The sequence below is a fragment of the Hesperophylax consimilis genome, chromosome 5 (genome assembly GCF_061612785.1).
Source record: "Hesperophylax consimilis isolate HC1 chromosome 5, BYU_Hcon_1.0, whole genome shotgun sequence".
Taxonomy (NCBI): domain Eukaryota; kingdom Metazoa; phylum Arthropoda; class Insecta; order Trichoptera; family Limnephilidae; genus Hesperophylax; species Hesperophylax consimilis.
Window position 1 is genome coordinate 11,188,338 of NC_142840.1, and position 18,534 is coordinate 11,206,871.

General features: G+C 34.3%; 1 protein-coding gene across 1 annotated transcript in view; it reads left to right on the top strand.

Annotated features, from left to right (window-relative positions):
* Trpgamma (Transient receptor potential cation channel gamma) overlaps window positions 1-18,534 on the top strand; it is a 291,674-nt gene that overhangs the window by 256,502 nt on the left and 16,638 nt on the right. Inside the window, exons 8-13 of the mRNA XM_089631611.1 lie at window positions 230-412; window positions 4,446-4,680; window positions 6,042-6,191; window positions 6,708-6,963; window positions 7,507-7,640; window positions 17,602-17,707. Of these exons, the coding sequence (XP_089487737.1) occupies window positions 230-412; window positions 4,446-4,680; window positions 6,042-6,191; window positions 6,708-6,963; window positions 7,507-7,640; window positions 17,602-17,707 (1,064 nt within the window). The remainder of the gene's footprint in view (window positions 1-229; window positions 413-4,445; window positions 4,681-6,041; window positions 6,192-6,707; window positions 6,964-7,506; window positions 7,641-17,601; window positions 17,708-18,534) is intronic.

An 18,534-nucleotide genomic window follows, 5' to 3' on the forward strand; every position in this document is an offset into this window, starting at 1 on the left:
GTTCCGATTTGGAAAATCAAAAACAAATTCCAGTTCTTGAGATCATTGAACCGGGGTTACACAAAGATACAGAGAAATGATTATTTTTCATTTCAGTACATCTTGCTATTTTTCCCCACCTTTCCCATGTCCTCCTTTGTATACTTCCACTATACATTTCCCGAGACTAATGTTAAATTGACAAGTTCCTAACAATAGATATTCTAACTGCAAAGGTATGTTTTTCTAGATAGAATACCAGGAACTCAGAAAACAGTGCCAGGAGTTCGCAACGGCCCTGCTCGACCACACGCGCAGCTCCCACGAGCTGGAGGTGCTGCTAAACCACGACCCCACGGGCCCAGCCTTCGAGCACGGGGAGCGCATGCAGCTCAACAGGCTCAAGCTCGCCATCAAACTCAGGCAAAAGAAGGTATGGTTTTTTTTACTTGTGTTCACTAGCGATGATTCATTTTATTAAGAGCGGGAGCCACGGTACCAGCTGAACATATTCGTACGGCTCAAATAGAATAAACGACGGCTCAATCGAACGGGAGCCGTGAGGTCAGAGCGTATGAGCAACGAGAATACTGTGCTCGCCCGATACGACTTCCCCAATACGACTCCCCCCATACGACTCCTCCGGTACGGCTCCTCCACTACGGCTTCTCCGATACCCAACTTCCAGCGCATGAATGATCTTGGTTAAGGATGCTAGGTAGTTAGTAAGTGTAGGTACATATTTCCAAGTCCAGTTGTCGGAATGTCTATGTAATAACAATTAATGCTTGGATAATTTTAATTGCGCTATTTTTCAAAAAAAAATAATTTTTAAGCAGTTTATTAATAAACACGTTCTGCCGGTTAATTATTAATCTATAATATAAAACGTGTCAGTTGTTTCACCTTCCGAAGGCATTAACAGACTTCATTTGACGCATTATACAAAGAACGCAAATTGTAAAAAACGAAGCAAGTGGAATATTTTAACTTGTGAATACTCTTGGGAATTTACTCCAATAATCACGGGAAATTAATCGAATTACATACAAAATATGTTGAAACCCTTCGTTGTGTAATTATACTATTAGAAGAAAATGCTAGCTCTTTTTTTAATAATATACGCATTTATTTTTTGAAATTTAATTGTAAACACTGAAACTGACGACGAATGGTGAAATCTACGAAGTTCAATTCCCAAATGTGTAACCAATACAATAGTTAATTAATTTTCAAACTTAAATCGGATTGGAACAAAGTATTCAAGTTTTTCAATCATTAAATGTTAGATGTTGCCTTTTATAATAAAATGTGGTTAAACTATTACTTTAAAAAAATGGTTTAAAATCAATAGACCGTGATGAACGTGCTCGTGAAAAACCAACTATATGTTACCATCGTTACAGTTTACAATCAAAAGGAACATTATATAATAATTTATAAAATATTATTTATACTATCGAAGTCTAGAAGGTTAAATTAATGCTGTTTAATATTGAAACATTTTTATGATTCCACATTCCAGTTCCTAGTCGTATGGTATTTTCCCTTGTTTTGTTCCTTTCCTAAAAGTCTTACCTTAGAAGAAAGAAAATTTTAAAAGTCAATACCAACGCAAATGTTATTTTGTACGAATTTTCGTCGTAGTAGTCGTTGTATATTATTTCGCTCTCCGTAATAATTAATCTCGTGAAAAGTCCGTAAAATAGTGCAAATTATCATCCCTAAGTTAAATACATTAAATAGTGTCGTGTGGTGATTGCAAAACAGTTCGTGTTGGATAAATCTTCGGCAATAACGGTGATTATAAGATCTACATCTATGAACTATTAATAGTGCCCACGGAACCTTCCAGAAACAAACAGAACTCAAAAATAAACAAGCACCATAATGTAAAGACCTCCTTTTCCTCATTCCTAATATTCATTATGATAAATAAAGACGATTGCTTGATATTTTCTTATTAAAATAAGTCCATTTCAAATACCAATCGTCATGTCGATACGAAACAAATGCTGTGAATTCGAATTTCTTCCATAGAATTCTAGAAGAGAAATAATGATTTTCCCGACCTTTGGAATTTCAGTCAGAATTATTCGGTATACGTATATGCACATTTATAACATTCCTACAATTACCCCATACCACACGACAAAAATTTTCCCTGGACACAGTCTAGAATAAAAACATTTACGAATTTCCCTACCACATTTTCTCCCTCGCAGCAATTCCCACCGTAGGTTTTTTTCCAGAATTCCACTCTGTGAAAGTGCTTTGAACATTTTCAGACAATTATATCTATTCTGTCATCAAGCCATAGGTGAATATTCTCCATTTTACATATTACATTTGGAAGCTAAAAACTATCCTGCTCGCAGAAGCTAGGATAAGTGGGTTCTGCCGTCTCGAGTCATAGGATTTAACGGCTCTGCGTAGTGCATTAGATTACAAGTCTTCGAATACCACGAGCGAATTCTCGGGATAGAGATATCTTTATTTTATCTGTATCTCGAGCGGAAAAGTATTTTTACTGCTGAACACATGGTTAAATAGAAATTTTATATTTCCATTATAAACATTCGTATTTATGTAAGTGTATGTAATGAAACTTTGGTAATCTAATTATTTGGATTGCACACTCGAGAATTTCATTTTAGTTTCGAAAATTTAATTATGAAAAAATACTTTTTTTCAAATGTTTCTGTCTTTCGTCGCTAGGACTAAGCCATCAATTCAAATTATGAAGAGAACGAAGGTAATATTATATATTAAATTTGTTTAAATTAGCAAATCTGGATATTATATGGAAGACTTAGAAGAGATGAGATGTTGGATGAAGGGGATTTACTTTTAGATAAGGTTTTGTAAAAGAGACGACAAAAGAGTGACAACCAAAAAAAAATATTATTGTCAAACCGCACAAAATCCCAACTAGTTCAAACCACCTGGAGCCAGTGGGACTATGGCATCCCCGATTGGGGTATGTTGTGAGGCTGATTGTAGTAGGGAGGGGATGGAGATGGGGGGAGGAAGGTGGGGATCTAAAATTCCTACTTCTAGACCATAGTATGTATTTTACAAATGTTGCGATTATCGTATTATTAAGACTTTGAACTTGAACCTTGAACTCTTCTAGGATAGACGATCAAAACGTCTATAACTTTATTTAAAGTTTACAACATTATTGTCAAATCCATGTTTATCCTTTACGCTTACAAAAGAGCACAGAGGGGAAGGTGGGGAATTACCTGTCTATTCAGATCTGTCACCAAACACGGCCAAAGTCATTTCAAGGAGCGTTTCAATTCCGAATAGTGGTCTTACACCAGGGCGATACTGAGAGTATCTTCCTCTCTGGAACGTGCCGCAAATAAACTATATATTATTTTAAATAAGTAATTTGTAAAATAACAGAAATAATAAAATAAAATGTACTTGCGCACGCCGTTATATGAACCCGAGACCTCATGCTTGCTAGTCAAGAGCCTCCTCGATTACGTAGGAGTTTTCAACTCCTTGGCCCTAGACAGGTCAATAAAATTGATCAATTTCATTAAAAATATACAAAAATGATCTTGTTTTAAGCACACGAACACACCCACAACACTCTTATATTGGTTTATCTCTTCAGTAAATTAAGTAAGACGTAACAACAACAGCAGTTAAATAAATTATTGAACCGATATTATTTTATCATATAGATTAGAAAAATCATAATACGCTCATACCGCAAAACTTGGAGGTGAAAATTCGTGAAAAACTTTGCCATAAATGTACGCATTTTTACCATTAGCGCCCGAATAGCAAAATTATAATAAATTTCTACACCATGTCTAAAATTGTTATTTCTTCGCACTCGGACAGCTGTTCTATTTCATATTTGAAATGTTGGGGTGGCCATTTTGTCTGAACATATGTATTACTCGCAAAAGTAAAGCTACGATTACACTGACAATTTTCTTACATTCTTTTTGTAATTAGAATTGGTTTGTTTATTAGGATATTTTTCTTAGATTATCATAAATAACCACCCCAAAGTTTCGCGGTAAAAACGAGTTAATTTTACTTTACTTTTCTTATTAATTTTTAAGTAGTTATAGATATTTTTTGGTTTGACTATGGATTGAACCATCCTCCTCAGGGACTGCCAAATTCTAATTGGATAGTACCGACATTTATTTCGTATGTTTACGGCTGTCAATTTTTTTATATTAAATATAATTACACCAATTTTAGAAATATTCATCAGTGTGCGCTTGTGTGTGTATGAGTGCCACCAAAATATGATAGAATGCATTTTCATTGACAACGAATTTATCTGCCGAGCTTCAGCTCGATCGGGTGTTGGGCAGTGGATTAAATTCCACTCAATCAAGAAAACAAAATTGAAATTTAAATAGATGTATTTCAAAATATGTTAAATGAAAAAATAGTAAAAATACATTATTTAAATTGCTCTTCCACAGTTTGTTGCGCATCCGAACGTCCAACAGCTGCTGGCCTCCATCTGGTACGAGGGTCTGCCCGGCTTCCGGAGAAAGAACATGGCTCTGCAGGCCCTGGAGATAGTCAGGATAGGCATCATGTTTCCGCTCTTCTCTGTCTCCTATATCCTCGCCCCCCACTCGGCGCTGGGTAGGACCATGAGGAAACCGTTCATCAAGTTCATATGCCATTCTGCAAGTTACTTTACGTTTTTGTGTAAGTATTCAAAATTAAATCAGAAATTAAAATGTCTAAGACTTGAAGACTTCCGCTGTACGTACCTCATTATTTTCGAATATATTTTATAACTTTACTTGTAACTATAACCTCCCTAGATAAAGGCCCAGAGAGACAATAGTTACAGCACCTCAAACAGTGCATAAATGAATATCTTGTTCAATTTAGTTTTTTTTAACCGTATGTAATTAATTATTTAACTGAACTTTCATATTAGGTTGTGTTGTAACTATGGGTTTGTCTAACATCTCTTGAAATAAAACTCCGGTGTCAACAAAACACTTTGGACTTTATTGTGATAGATACAATGAGTTCGGATGGCTTCTTTTTAGTACACGGAGAAAACATACCGATATGAAATACTGTTAATTTATTAATAATCTGGTAAAATTATTCGTTTTCCTGTTAAAATGGGACTGCAGGCCTATAACGAATGAACTGAAAGAGTTCGTAACAAAGTAGCAGTCAAAAGTAAATTTTATTCTGACGGCGGAACACGTGTTCATACAAATGCTGATATTGATATTGACGTGCTGATATTGTCGCATTCCGTCGTAATATTTTTTAGGAAAAGAACACGTGTTATATATTCTTAACGACTAATATTTTATTAGGAATGCTGTCACTTTTTAACGGGATCATTTTTCTCCGTGTAGGCGGTAGGAATTATTCTGGACATCGACCTTAAGGTTGCAATAGTATGTATTATAGACTCAATCCCTGCATTATTGACAGGTGTGTGCCATCTATGGGTTACCTCTTAAACTACTATCTAGTGCCATATTTGGTTAACGTCTTAAACTACTATCTAGGAGTTCACAGGTCGCTTATTTGCGACGCTCTTAGTAACTAGCGATAAGAATTAGAGTCAATAAATAAACATCCACTGTATAAACAAAACAACTTGCTTGAATAAGATCAGTGGCCATCTTAGATGCCAGTGTCAGTGCAAGATTCGAAGATATATTTATCCACTGTGTGAAACTATTTAGTAATTGAAAAAAAGCGATTACCATTGAACGAAAGATCTAACAATTTATGGTTCTCCAGAGATGGTGCACCGTAAACATATTTAAGTCTTACGTTATTTATCGAGATATTTACTAATGTATTACTAACAAGTTTAATTTGTAGAAGTCCACTCTAATTTTTTTATTTTTTATTCAACAACATCACTTTTACTGTGTAATTATGATCACGCGTGACACCTGTTTCTACTTCTAAAGGCATTATCAAACTTTGGTGGAGCCACTTATAGAAGATTTATTCATATTATTTCAACAGAGGTGAAAATCAAATTGCTTTTATATTTATTCTCCTAACCTTTCTTCTTGTTCCAGTTATGTTAATTTTGGCATCACAGCGAATAGAGTCTGTGATCGGGGGTCTGTTCTGGGAGGATGCACAGCCAGACAGGGAGGAGGATATGAGGACCAAGCGGGGGTCTCTGCCCTCGATTGTGGAGTGCTTTATTTTAGCTTGGGTTAGCGGTTAGTATGCATTATATTACCTTTTCTTCGACTCTCTTTGAATCTACAAAATATCTTGAGACCCACACCGTTGTCATCAAAACCTTTTCACTATGATATTATGTTGTGAGAATTTATGCGGCCTTAGTAATTATTACGCAAAATAAAAAGGTAATTTTAAAATATTCAACTGTTTCTCAAAAAATTTTACGCATTTTTCGTATACACTTTTCAAAAATAATTGTGTATACCTATCTACCTATAAAATAACAAATTCAGATCTACATCTCTAGCTTAATCATTACCAAAGCATTTTTTTTTCATTATTAAAAAATCTTATGGTGGATTTTCAAAGGCTACATAATGCCAAATTATTTTTGGATTGGGGATTCCTTTTAAGTGCAGATCTCTATTCCTAATCACACTCAAAATCCGCACTGACTACCGTGATAAAATTTAAAAACAGTGACTCAAAGATAATGAGTGTTTAAGGAAATCAACTTTTTTATCTCTACTTAAGTAAACTTTTTTCCCCAGGTTTAATATGGAGTGAAGTGAAACAATTATGGGACGTGGGACTGGAGGAGTATGTGAATGACATGTGGAACGTGATAGACTTTGTGACCAACTCGCTATACGTGGCCACTGTGGCTCTGCGTCTGGTGTCCTACTATAAGGTGCAGAAGGAGATCATGCGAGGCGAGGAGACAGCCTCGCAGCCCAGGGAGAACTGGGACTCTTGGGACCCGATGCTGCTATCGGAGGGACTGTTCTCCGCAGCCAACATTTTCAGGTAAGTTTGTGTGACATAAGAGGGGACTGGAGGAGTATGTGAATGACGTGTGGAAAGTGATAGACTTTATCAATAAGTGGCTGTACGTAGACACGGTGATGCTCTGCCTGATGTCCTATTATAAGGTACAGAAAAAGATCTTACGAGGCGAGGAGACAGCCTCGCAAACCAGGGAGAACTGAGACTCGTGATTTCGAAGGAGTGTTCTCCGCTGATGAGATCTTCATACAAGAGTTACAATAGCTTGGGGCCACCAACCAAACCATTAACTCAATTGTCCAAAGCTAGTGGGTCTATCAAAAATATATCTCCAATTATTCAAAAGGTTGGGAGATTGAAGGAAGTAGGGAGAGGAGGAGAATAAGAAGGCTGAGAAGTTTAACCATCACCATCTCAGGCAGTTTTGGTTAAGGTCGAGTTATTTTCATTAAGTTTTTTTTTTACTAACTATTCGCATGAAAAGGGTTAGCATTTTCCAGGTGTTCTTTTTTATTTCACTTTAGGTTTGCCATATTTATTGAGGGTATTTTTATTGGTTTACAGCTCCCTAAAGTTGGTGTACATTTTCTCTGTGAATCCCCACCTGGGCCCCCTACAAGTGTCCTTATCCCGGATGGTGATGGATATCATGAAGTTCTTCTTCCTCTACGTGCTTGTCCTGTTCGCCTTTTCTTGTGGTAAGTGGCATAGAAATGTAACAATGGAAATACAACATACAAAAATCCAATCTAAATTTTAATAATTTCAATTCTTCCTATTCATATTACTACTTAATGTTACCTACACATCTCAGTAAATTACATAACCTAACTTAACGTAACGTAAAATATGATCTACATAACACATTTACACTATTACACATTAATCTTAGTGGTAAGTTTGTAAACCACAAGTCCAAAATTTGAATGATTACAAATCAAGATTAGAGATTAATGAAAAAACAGAAATGAATAAATTTAGTCCACCTCAGCACAGGTCACCCTAGTCAGGACTAAGAAATACAATTTACTATACTTATATATTTAATATCACATTTTGTATGTAAAATTTTTAAATAGTCGCTATAATAAATAAAATTTAAAAAACAAAAGTTGTAATCACTAGCTATGAAACTCATTTATAAACCACAAGTAATTAGTTATAAGTCTGAGTGATGGGAATAGATTGCATACATGATTGAGTTGTTAAGAGCCCTTCAGTTGATTTTCTCACGAAAGCGGCGCCATACAAATGATCCAATCATTATTATTATTATTACACAGCCTAACATAAAAAATTACATATATAACACCCTGCCCTAAAAACACTAAGCGTTGGCTAATAAGCGACGAATCAATGTATCTCTGAACTTTATTATTGATGTATTCCTGAATATCTCAACGTACCTGCCTAAATAATTTGTATATAGGTAGGTACTTTGAGAAATATTATTTTGTGATATTGTTTATTGTATAATTTTGTGTCATGCATGTATTAAAAATTAAAAATGTTTATATATATATTATTTGTAGAACCTACAGACAAGCCGTCATGTGTGACAGCTTTGTGGGATTGCATAAAACTTGTATCTTTAAAAATTTATAATAAATAAAAAATAAATAAAAAAACCTAACCTAACATTACCTGGAAAAATATTACCATAAATATGCAAATGTTTTAAATGAATTACCTCTATTATATCAGTATTGTGAATTTAATTACAGAAATATTTATACCGTACTGTACTGTAACGTATTTATTAAGTACCGAACTAATTTCCGCAATAATATTATATAAGTACCTACTATACGTGGTGTACCAGGACATACCCGAAAAACTTTAAACAAATATCACAATAAAATAAATATTTTTCAAATAATTTTAAATATGGTTAAGTACCTGTATTAATTGTCACTGATATATATAATAAAATAAAAATATAATAAAAATGTCACTGGACAGCTAAATGACATCTTCATTTTCGACTCTAGAATCACTTGATAGTATGTGGGGTAGGCAATATTTACCGAAACCCCATATATTTCAAAACAATGTTAAATAGATTTACGCAAATTATAATATCGCCTTCGCCACTGTACATCAAATATTCGAAATATTTTCGTACTACGATAAATTTCACACAATTTATTTAAAAGTTTTAATTAATTTCGTAATTATTTACACAAACAATTACAAAAAGCCTGAAAGTATGTAAAAACAAATTTACGCCAACAGAAATAATAATTTATTTTTCCAATTTAAAAGATTTCTTAAAAAGGGTGTCCCTGAATTTTCTCGTAAACCCATTTTTTCACAACACTCGCAGGATTAATATTTTATTTATTTTCCAAGGCCTGAGACCAGATTATTCTGAAACCTCACTCTCCGACTCAAGTGCAGATTCCCTCAAGCCAGGGAGGAAGGAGGAAGGTAGATCGCAGTTTATCCCACAGGACTCATCACGCTTTATCCCTCTCTCCTCCCCAAATTCAGGCACTCCGCAAAACGGTATATTTTTTAGGTTTTCCTCTGGGGAGAGTCCAAATTATTCATCATTTTCTTTTTCTCTCTGTCTTTAACGAGCCTGCCACTTATTATGACGGGCGTCTTGCGCGCATTTTCAATTGGCATAAAAGACATGTGAATAGATTTTTCTATTGAGAACATATTATAAAATAATTTAATTTTATGTTTCTAATAAAAAAAGTCCACACGGGAGGCCGGGGGTAAATAATTTCCCAAAATTTTGCAAAATAGTGCGTTTTTATGATATCCTTTTATAGCGGGTAGATCGGTGATTGGTCAGAAAGTCGCTACTTAGCAATTTCATTAAGCTAGTTCATTTTCCGCCGGGAGATTTGAAATTACCACAGTGGCGTCCATCGAATATGAATGCATTTACAAATGATTTATTTATAATACTTTGGTAAAATTACACTAATTATTATATCAAAACTAATATTCGGGATAAAAATGAAAAATCTACTTCTTACTTTTATATTAATGATGTAGAATAAGGAACTCAAATGAAAAATAGTATGGCTTAAATTCATATACATCGACAAACGCTTATTTTTAATATGTAATTTTTATTATATACTATTTTACATAGAAATTATAGATCGTCATTTAAAAACGAATAAAACACCACCATATTAAAACAAACCGTTTGGTTGGTACGACTGAATCTGCTTATTCATCACAACCAGTCTACATGAGTAATATATCTATGTTCTTCAATATCCACATCAGGGTTACCAATTCGTGGAGAATTATAGGGAATTTCTTTAATAATTGGGTCTTTTGCGGGGAGAGCCTTTTTTGTGGTGAAAATACTGATATTCTGGGCGTTTCTTGATTATCCAACCATATTGATAAATAATAAGTGAGAACTTACTATATTCCTTTTTTTCCTAGCAAATTAAAAAAAAACTGCATGAAATTGACTTTTATTCGACTCCGTGTATCATTCCAGTGGAGTTCTTCCTCCATTTTTCCACCATTCACCACTCTATACCACATTGTTACTGTTAAAAAACACATTTTAACAACTTTAATTCGACTGTTACAAATAAGTCCGGAAAATTAACATAAGTTTATCAAAAAATTATAACATTTACGTTTTGGTTTTCAAAATATAGAATAGGTACCTCAGAAATTCTTCCTGAATCTAAAATAAGTTATTGTGCGAGAGGCTCATTACGCGAATTTCAGATGAGTCTTTATAATTTATTTCTAACGCCTTTAATGTCATCCCCTTTTCCATTTCAGCGGACTTTTTCACATGTCTGGTAATTTGAATGGTCCGGTCGGTCGCTCGTATATTTTGATTTCGGCGAGGCGTTTTATTTCAGAGCATTTGGGGCATTTGAGTTCATAAAATTTCGCGGACAATGCGCTATCAGTGTTTTATTACTGATCCGAAGAATACTTCCGTTCCGTTTCTCCTTATTCCGTCAAATTCTTTTGTGCCATTTTCTTGCTGCTATAAATCTTTCGCCCCATAATCGTACTTCGTTGAACAGGCGTTATATATTGGCAAAAATATTAACGGATGCCTAAATTTAACCTACCTCCTTTTTAAATTTTTAAGCTTTATGATAAGCTAACCTCTGTGTATTCTCCTTCCTAAAATATGGGTGTCTTCTAGATCAGTGATAAGCAACACACGGCCTGTTAATAAATCAATTTGCAAAACAAAAAATCTGCGAATAAAAATAAATATTTTTACCTTTGCAGCGCATCGATTTTTGAAGCAGGTTTCCGTCTTATAAAAAATTCAAACCTTACTAAATTTGTTTAAAAACTTTTCGAACCTTAAAAATCGGAATAGGTATTATTGATTTCACTTTGAACTACCAATTTTTTGCCTGAGGCGCTTTATTTCTGCCACCTTTGATAATATTTGACCGGGTTCCGTTTTATAAGAATATGCTTCCAAATGATATTTCTGAAACATATAAGTAGCATAAGAGTTTTTCATATGTTTTTTTATGATTTAAGAATGATAGAAATCGACAGCATTTATTGGTTTGGCTTTGGAGATTTCAAAATTTCGCCTGCGGACCTTTGTTGTTACGTTTTATTGAAAAAAATACGGTTTTAGAGAATATAAATAGTCTTACTACATGGATGGCGATGTACATTGTACAAGTATACGGAAGTCAGACGGCGTGCTAAATGGTCTAGAACTAAAAGGTACTAAGTCAGTAGTAGCACATTTGTTTCCATTCAAATTTATATGGAAGGAACTTCTAGTTTTATTCTTTATTCTATTACACCTGGGTGCACCCCCAAACATGACATAGGTCATGTAGAAAATTATTTCCATTATATAGTTAATATTTCGAAAAAAAATTAACTCCAAAACCACTCCCTCACGGATCGGTAAGGAATCAGATGTACAGTAAACAGGGGTACAGTAACAATGCAGGCACCGCTCCCGTGTCGCACCGATCCGTGTACCGTGTACAGGCGTCAATAGAAATTCATCGAACGGAACACTCTCGTAATCACGCTTTCTTACTACACCCTACTTATGTCGATTCCTTACCGACCCATGAGGGAACCCACTAAGTCGTAAAATCTGCTTGTGTGCGTGCCTCACTAAAAACTCTCATACGGTGAGCTCTGGCGGCACGATTCGCGCAATTTTTAAATTTAGAGTGGAATTTCTAGATTCACCCATTTATTTTTAACTTGAAACATCAATTCCATCATGAGCTACGGAGCAATTAAATTAACTGTCAAAAATGAGATTTCATATTGTGTGTACCGTAGATTTCAGTAGGTAAGCAAAACAATTATCAAATCTCGAAGCCGGGTAGTAAATACTAGTAGGAAAACAATTAAGAAAAGCCAAACCGCGCCTGGCACCAGTAATAACCTAAAGGGCGTTGTGTTGGGTGTTAGGTTATTATAAGCGCCTTGGCTCCTTGCCTCCTTGGCAAGTCGGCGTGAACTTCTAAAATTACGTCTGCACAGGACCAGCCATGGGTAGGTTACGTCGTAGGTAGGTACATATTACCGGCGATACAATCAGTTTTAAATGTTTGGAGTTATTTTTAATCTTACTAGTGGTCTCCATTCTGTAATAACTTCGTTATCCGAAAAACCAGGAGCCAATCGATTTTCTTGCATACTCTGTACTCTGTGCCTTACAAACAATAAACATTAAAGAGAAACTTGTTCAATCTGAATCGCTGACTAGCGCTGTAAGATTTACAGACGTTGTTAACATTTTAATCCTGACAGCATACAGTAGTCTATTTAACACATGATAGAAGGTATTTACTACTTGGTAGGTAAGTAGGTACCATCTACAAACAAGGGAACTCAAAATACAATGGGTTATACATTATACATACTTTTACAGTCTGTCACGAAATTTTAGACAAAAATGAAGGGCTCTGCGATGGTTTAACCCGTAAATAAATTCAACAATTTTGTTTTTTTTTCTATGTATTCAAAATGTGCTATATACGTCTTAATTTTTAATTTTCCCGTAAAATTAAATACTGTTTTAGAAACAAGATTAAATTATCTTTCCGTTGTACGCATTTAAAATAAATATTACTATTTCTAAATAATAAAATTGTAATATAAAACGTGAAAATTTTTGTTAAAAAACGCTAATTATCTACATTTTTACTTATTTTTTTTTTAATTGAGATAATATTCCGAAAACACATAGTTTCGTTTGAGGAATTTTTAAGGAAACTGGAACTTCACTTTTATTTCGTTCTTATAATAAGAAATAAGAAATATTTTGTAAAGTTAAACCGATTGTTACTATATGAATTATTCATTTTGGCTATATTTTTAGATTTTATTAATTGATTCCAGTATGAATATTTGAGTCAAACTGGAAAGGTTTCGGACAGCATTGCAGTGTCCATCATCAGGGCAGATGTGTTATTTTATAAATAAAATAAAATAATAATAAAATAACACATCTGCCCGGATGATGGACACTGTAATGCTGTCCGAAACGTTGGCTAAAGAAGGAGTTAGCGCAACACGGCATAACACCCCAAAAACAAATAACAAAAATACTCTTGGCCGTGAAAATCTTAAATCATATCAAACTGGAAAGGTTTATTATTTTTCTTTCTAACGTCAAAAATTACGTTTTTCCGCATGATGTATAGAATGTATGATTTGTAGAAAAAAATTTTTTTTTTTTAATATGGACGCCCGGTCATATATGACTCTAAAACTGGAGGGGTTAAATGATTTTGAATGACAACACCAAGATGAATGAAAGGAAAAATATTATAACTGTCTATTGTACGGCGTTCAGAAATATGTGGTAATTCCTGAAAGGATGTGATTCTACATCATATTATTATAAGTATTTTTTTTTTATATTCCAACTTATTATTTGCCAATAAAATGGAACTCAATATGCGAAAAGAGCACTTTAAGTTGTTGAATTGAGTTGTCCATTATAATAGTGTCAAAATCGAGATTCAATCATAACCTGAAAATTTTATGTCATATAAATTTGTTATGAAATCGGTATTGCCATAGTAAAGAAAAATGAAGTTATATTTTATTAACCCCCTCAGGCTAATTTGTTCGCTTTTGAGAATAACTCATATATTATAATTTTTTTTATATTTGCATTTAAAATTTTAATATTTAAAAAATGTTACGTTTATTTCTAATAATAAAAATTGAAAGCTTATTTCATTTCCTTTCAAAAAGAGTTTTCAGTTTTTGTACACGTTTAGAAATATTCCATTTAATTGAATTTTATTTCAAAGCGGAAGTACATACTCCGACCTTCTGACAGAATATGCCAGAGCCTTGAGGGGTAAAATTTCTAGAATTTTTTTGACAGACTGTACATTAGTTTATAGTACGTGATAGGTAGGTTTCTACTACAAATGAGGTAACGAACTTTAGTTTCCCGAAACTACTTCGGCTAGTAGATCCAAATTCTGAATAATTACTGTTGTTCCCAGAAGTTTCGTTTCACATAATGGGTGCATATTTTTTCCTTGAGCTTTTGCCAGGTTACGGAATAAATGTAACAAAAAAAATCGAGACTTTTTCGACAAATCATAGTTTTGGTAAAGTTTTAGAGCAACTGGATATGAATATTTTAGACATGTCACATCGATTCAAAATCATTAATAAAAAAATACGACTTTTACTTCATGGAAAATACTGCGTTTTATCAGATATTTCGTTAAAAGGGCGGAAAATTAGACTATTTTCATCGCGGTATTTTTTTACATAATAATATAAAAATAGATTTTTTTAATGAAACCCAAATTAAGCACCTATTATAGTTTATATAATAGGTTCTTAGTTCTCTTTTTCTCTTAGTTTTATTAAAAAAAAACTTTTAAAATGACCCTTCTTAAAAATGGCCACAAAGTGAATAAACAACAACAACATTTGTACAGAATTTTTCGCATTCTAATGCACCCGGTCGAACAAACCGTGACGAAGAACTGGTAATTCTGGCAGAACCTGCCGACCAATCACAGGCCCTTGAAGTCTTTTAAGGTTTTAATCATTTCTAAATGACGATCTATTAATTCTGTGTATAAATATGTATATATTCAGAATCAGTGATGGTTGATTTATGCGAATATATATTTTTAAGCTTTAATATTTTTCACCCAAGTTCCTTATTATTAAGTTGAGTTAAGTGTTCAAAATATTCATATTAAGCGGTTACTTTCAGCCCGTCGCCCCACTGGCTCGGTAACGGTAAGAAATCGACAAAAACCGGAGACCCTGAGCAGAAAAATCCCACAATGGCTGCTCTGCAAACCGTAGTGAACTTTCAATATGATTTAAGATTTTCACGGCCAAAAGTATTTTTGTTATTTGTTTTTGGGGTGTTATGCCGTGTTGCGCTAACTCCTTCCTTAGCCAACGTTTCGGACAGCATTGCAGTGTCCATCATCAGGGCAGATGTGTTATTTTGATAAACTGTTGAATTTTACTTTAGTCTCCGGTGTTTGTCGATTTCGTATCGTTACCGACCCAGTGGGACGACGGGCTAAAACATGACCACAGTTTTTATTGCCAACTAGGTTACGTAGTAATTACATTTAAACAGTTCAAATTATTTTTCATAGCTCTACAGCCAGGGCCGGCCCTATGCGGACGAAATTGGAGCAGACCGCTCCGGGCGCCTAATTGCTAAGGCGCTGATAATTCCTAACATATCTAACAGTCCTAACACATCGCCCTTGAGATTATTTGACATAAAATCCGAATATTATTGATTACAGTGATCACTTACCTAGGCGTCCACTAATTTTGACAAGGGGCGCCAACATTTAACAAGCGTGAGGCGCCGTTTGGCTCAGGGCCGGCCCTGTCTACAGTTAATTCTAGGATTGGAGTTTCCAGCTATGCGAGCCTTGTTGACTTCTTGTCTATTTTTTTTTAATTACGGCAATTATTTTTTTGCAGATCTTATAACACTACCAATAAAATTTTATAATATTTAAATAATTCGGAACAGCACCTACCTAAAATTAGTAGAGGTCAGATATAATAGAATTCTATCATCTTTGGTAGAGGTTCTAATAAAATAAGTAGAGGTCAGAAATAATAGAGTTCTTTTTGAAGTGAAACTTCTTTAGGCGCGTAATGAATTTTCGGGGACGGAGTAAAACCGAGTCAGGATCGACACGAAAATGCGGGTACCCCCACCACCGCTCACCGTTCACTGTCCCTCTCTCACCATATGCGCTTGTTGAGGTGGGGGAGCCGCTCACGAACGTTCTATCCCGACACGGGACAACAATCGATGCAGTTTTTGCACGATTCATTAAGGATTTAAGTGCTCATGTATATATCTCGCACTTTAGTTACCATAACCCAATTATCACGACATTAGGAAATGATATTCATGAAATTGACAATGAAAATGGCACATGATTGGTAAATTGTCATTGTAATTTCTTTGTAATTTTTAATTGTAATATTGTTATTTATGTAATATTGTATACTTGTGAATAAATTGAAAATTTTTGGAACTATACATTAATCGAACGTCATTCATCTATAAGAAAATATTAGAAAAAGCAAATCCATGCTTCGTCGTTGAATTATTTAACCTCTAATTTTCAAACTAACCTAAGAGAGAAAATAGAGATGATGAAATGAAAATAGAGAGAGAGGAATACTAGAAGTTTCACTTCTGTCTTGCGTAGGCTTGACACACCCACTTTTTCTTTGGTAGAGGTTCTAATAAAATTTTGATCTAAATTCTACTTACAAAATATATACATTTATGTACAGGGTGTATCGGCAAGTACCCGACAAACCTTAACCACCTATTCCTTGGCACATTTGGATTCAAAAATGTTATAGGCACTTTGCTGTCCGGTAACATTTTTTTTCCATTAAAAACAAAAATAAATAAAAAATCCACACTCCGTCACTGTCATTTGCATTGTTTCTCGTGTTCAACAGCTGTTATTAGCAAGTGTGTCAAAAAGTGTCCTCGCTCTTTCGTACACACTAAATAATAATAGTTAAAAATGAGACGAATGGTGCCGTGCCATTTTGTTTTGATTGTAAAAGCGCGCCAATGTAGGTACGTACGTACATTATTCAACGAAACTCGAACAAAATATTGCCAGATGGGTTTTCAAATTTTGACAAAGGATAAAACAGTGGTGACATGTGGTTAAAATATGAATAGTAATTTTTTTATTAAAAAAAAATGTTACCGGACAGCAAAGTGCCCATAACATTTTTTACTCCAAATGTGCTAAGGAATAGCTGGTTAAAGTATGTTGGGTACGTGCCGATACACCCTGTATAATTGGAACTGATTTGTGAAGAACTCGGAAAAGCGATTAAGTACAGAAGTACCTATTTATACCAGAAAATTATTTAAATTTGTGTCATTTTCAAATTTGGAATCGATTCAGACTTCCCCGTGTTTTTACAGGTTGGCGCTAGTCTTTTTATAAACCTAAAGATAAAAACGCCATAATACAATGCTTTGATCCTATTTAGAAATAGTTTTTCTTATAGGTGTTGTACTTGTATAATATTATTACGACGGCCTCCGTGGTCGAGGGGTAAAGCACTGGCTCCAGACGATTGGAAGCAGTAGGGACTCTTGCGGTTTCATAATAAAGAAATAATAATTTAACACTGTTTTTTCTGTTTCAGGTCTAAATCAACTGTTGTGGTATTATGCTGTGATGGAGAAAAACAAGTGTGCCGACCCTAAAACAAATGACGTAAATGCGTGCGTTGTGTGGAGGAGGTTCGCAAAGTAAGTGTTCCTTGCAGCTGCTTATTTGTTATACCTACTACAATATTACGACCTCATCGGAATAAGTTGCCTCTTATTTCCTTTCAGCTATAAGTGATTTCAAAGCGCCAGCATTTACAAGTAATATTTTAAGTTTTAACCAATCTATTAAAATGTTGATTCTATTACCCACAATAAAAGCATTGGTAAAGCGCCAATTTTTCTTTCAACTTTTATCTACATTTAGGACCAACAATATCAACATTTTATTTTATAACCTAACCACAAATTGCGGTTGATTGGCTGCCAAGTTAATAATTTTCTAGCGTCGAACTGTAGGAAATAGATTCGCCTAGTTTGTGTTTTATAAATCTATTTTGGGAAAACACTAAAAAGCACCCGATGAATCAATAATTATTACTGATTTATGCACTACCTACTTAACTCTGCAGTTGGTGGCATCGTTACTAGGTATCGAGAAACCTGTTCAAAATAGATATCACTAAAAACAGTTATTTTAAACAAATGTCACTACACCTTAAATGAATACCTTACATAAATTAAATACCTCTGTTTTTTTATGTACATACATATGTTAACATGTAATTGATGGGTTATGTAATATCATGTGTATTTGTTGGGTTAGCTGAAAGAAATAGGATGTAACCTATAAGCTTTGTACTCTGTATTTTTGTGCTATAAATATTCTTTTGAATTTTCGAATTTTGATACCAGGGCCTCGATTCTCGAAGAAGTTATTCCACTTGAACAACGAGTGGAATGACTTCGTGGTTCGACCCACTCGTTGTTCGAGTGGAGTGACTTTTGACGTTTGGCGTATGTAATTA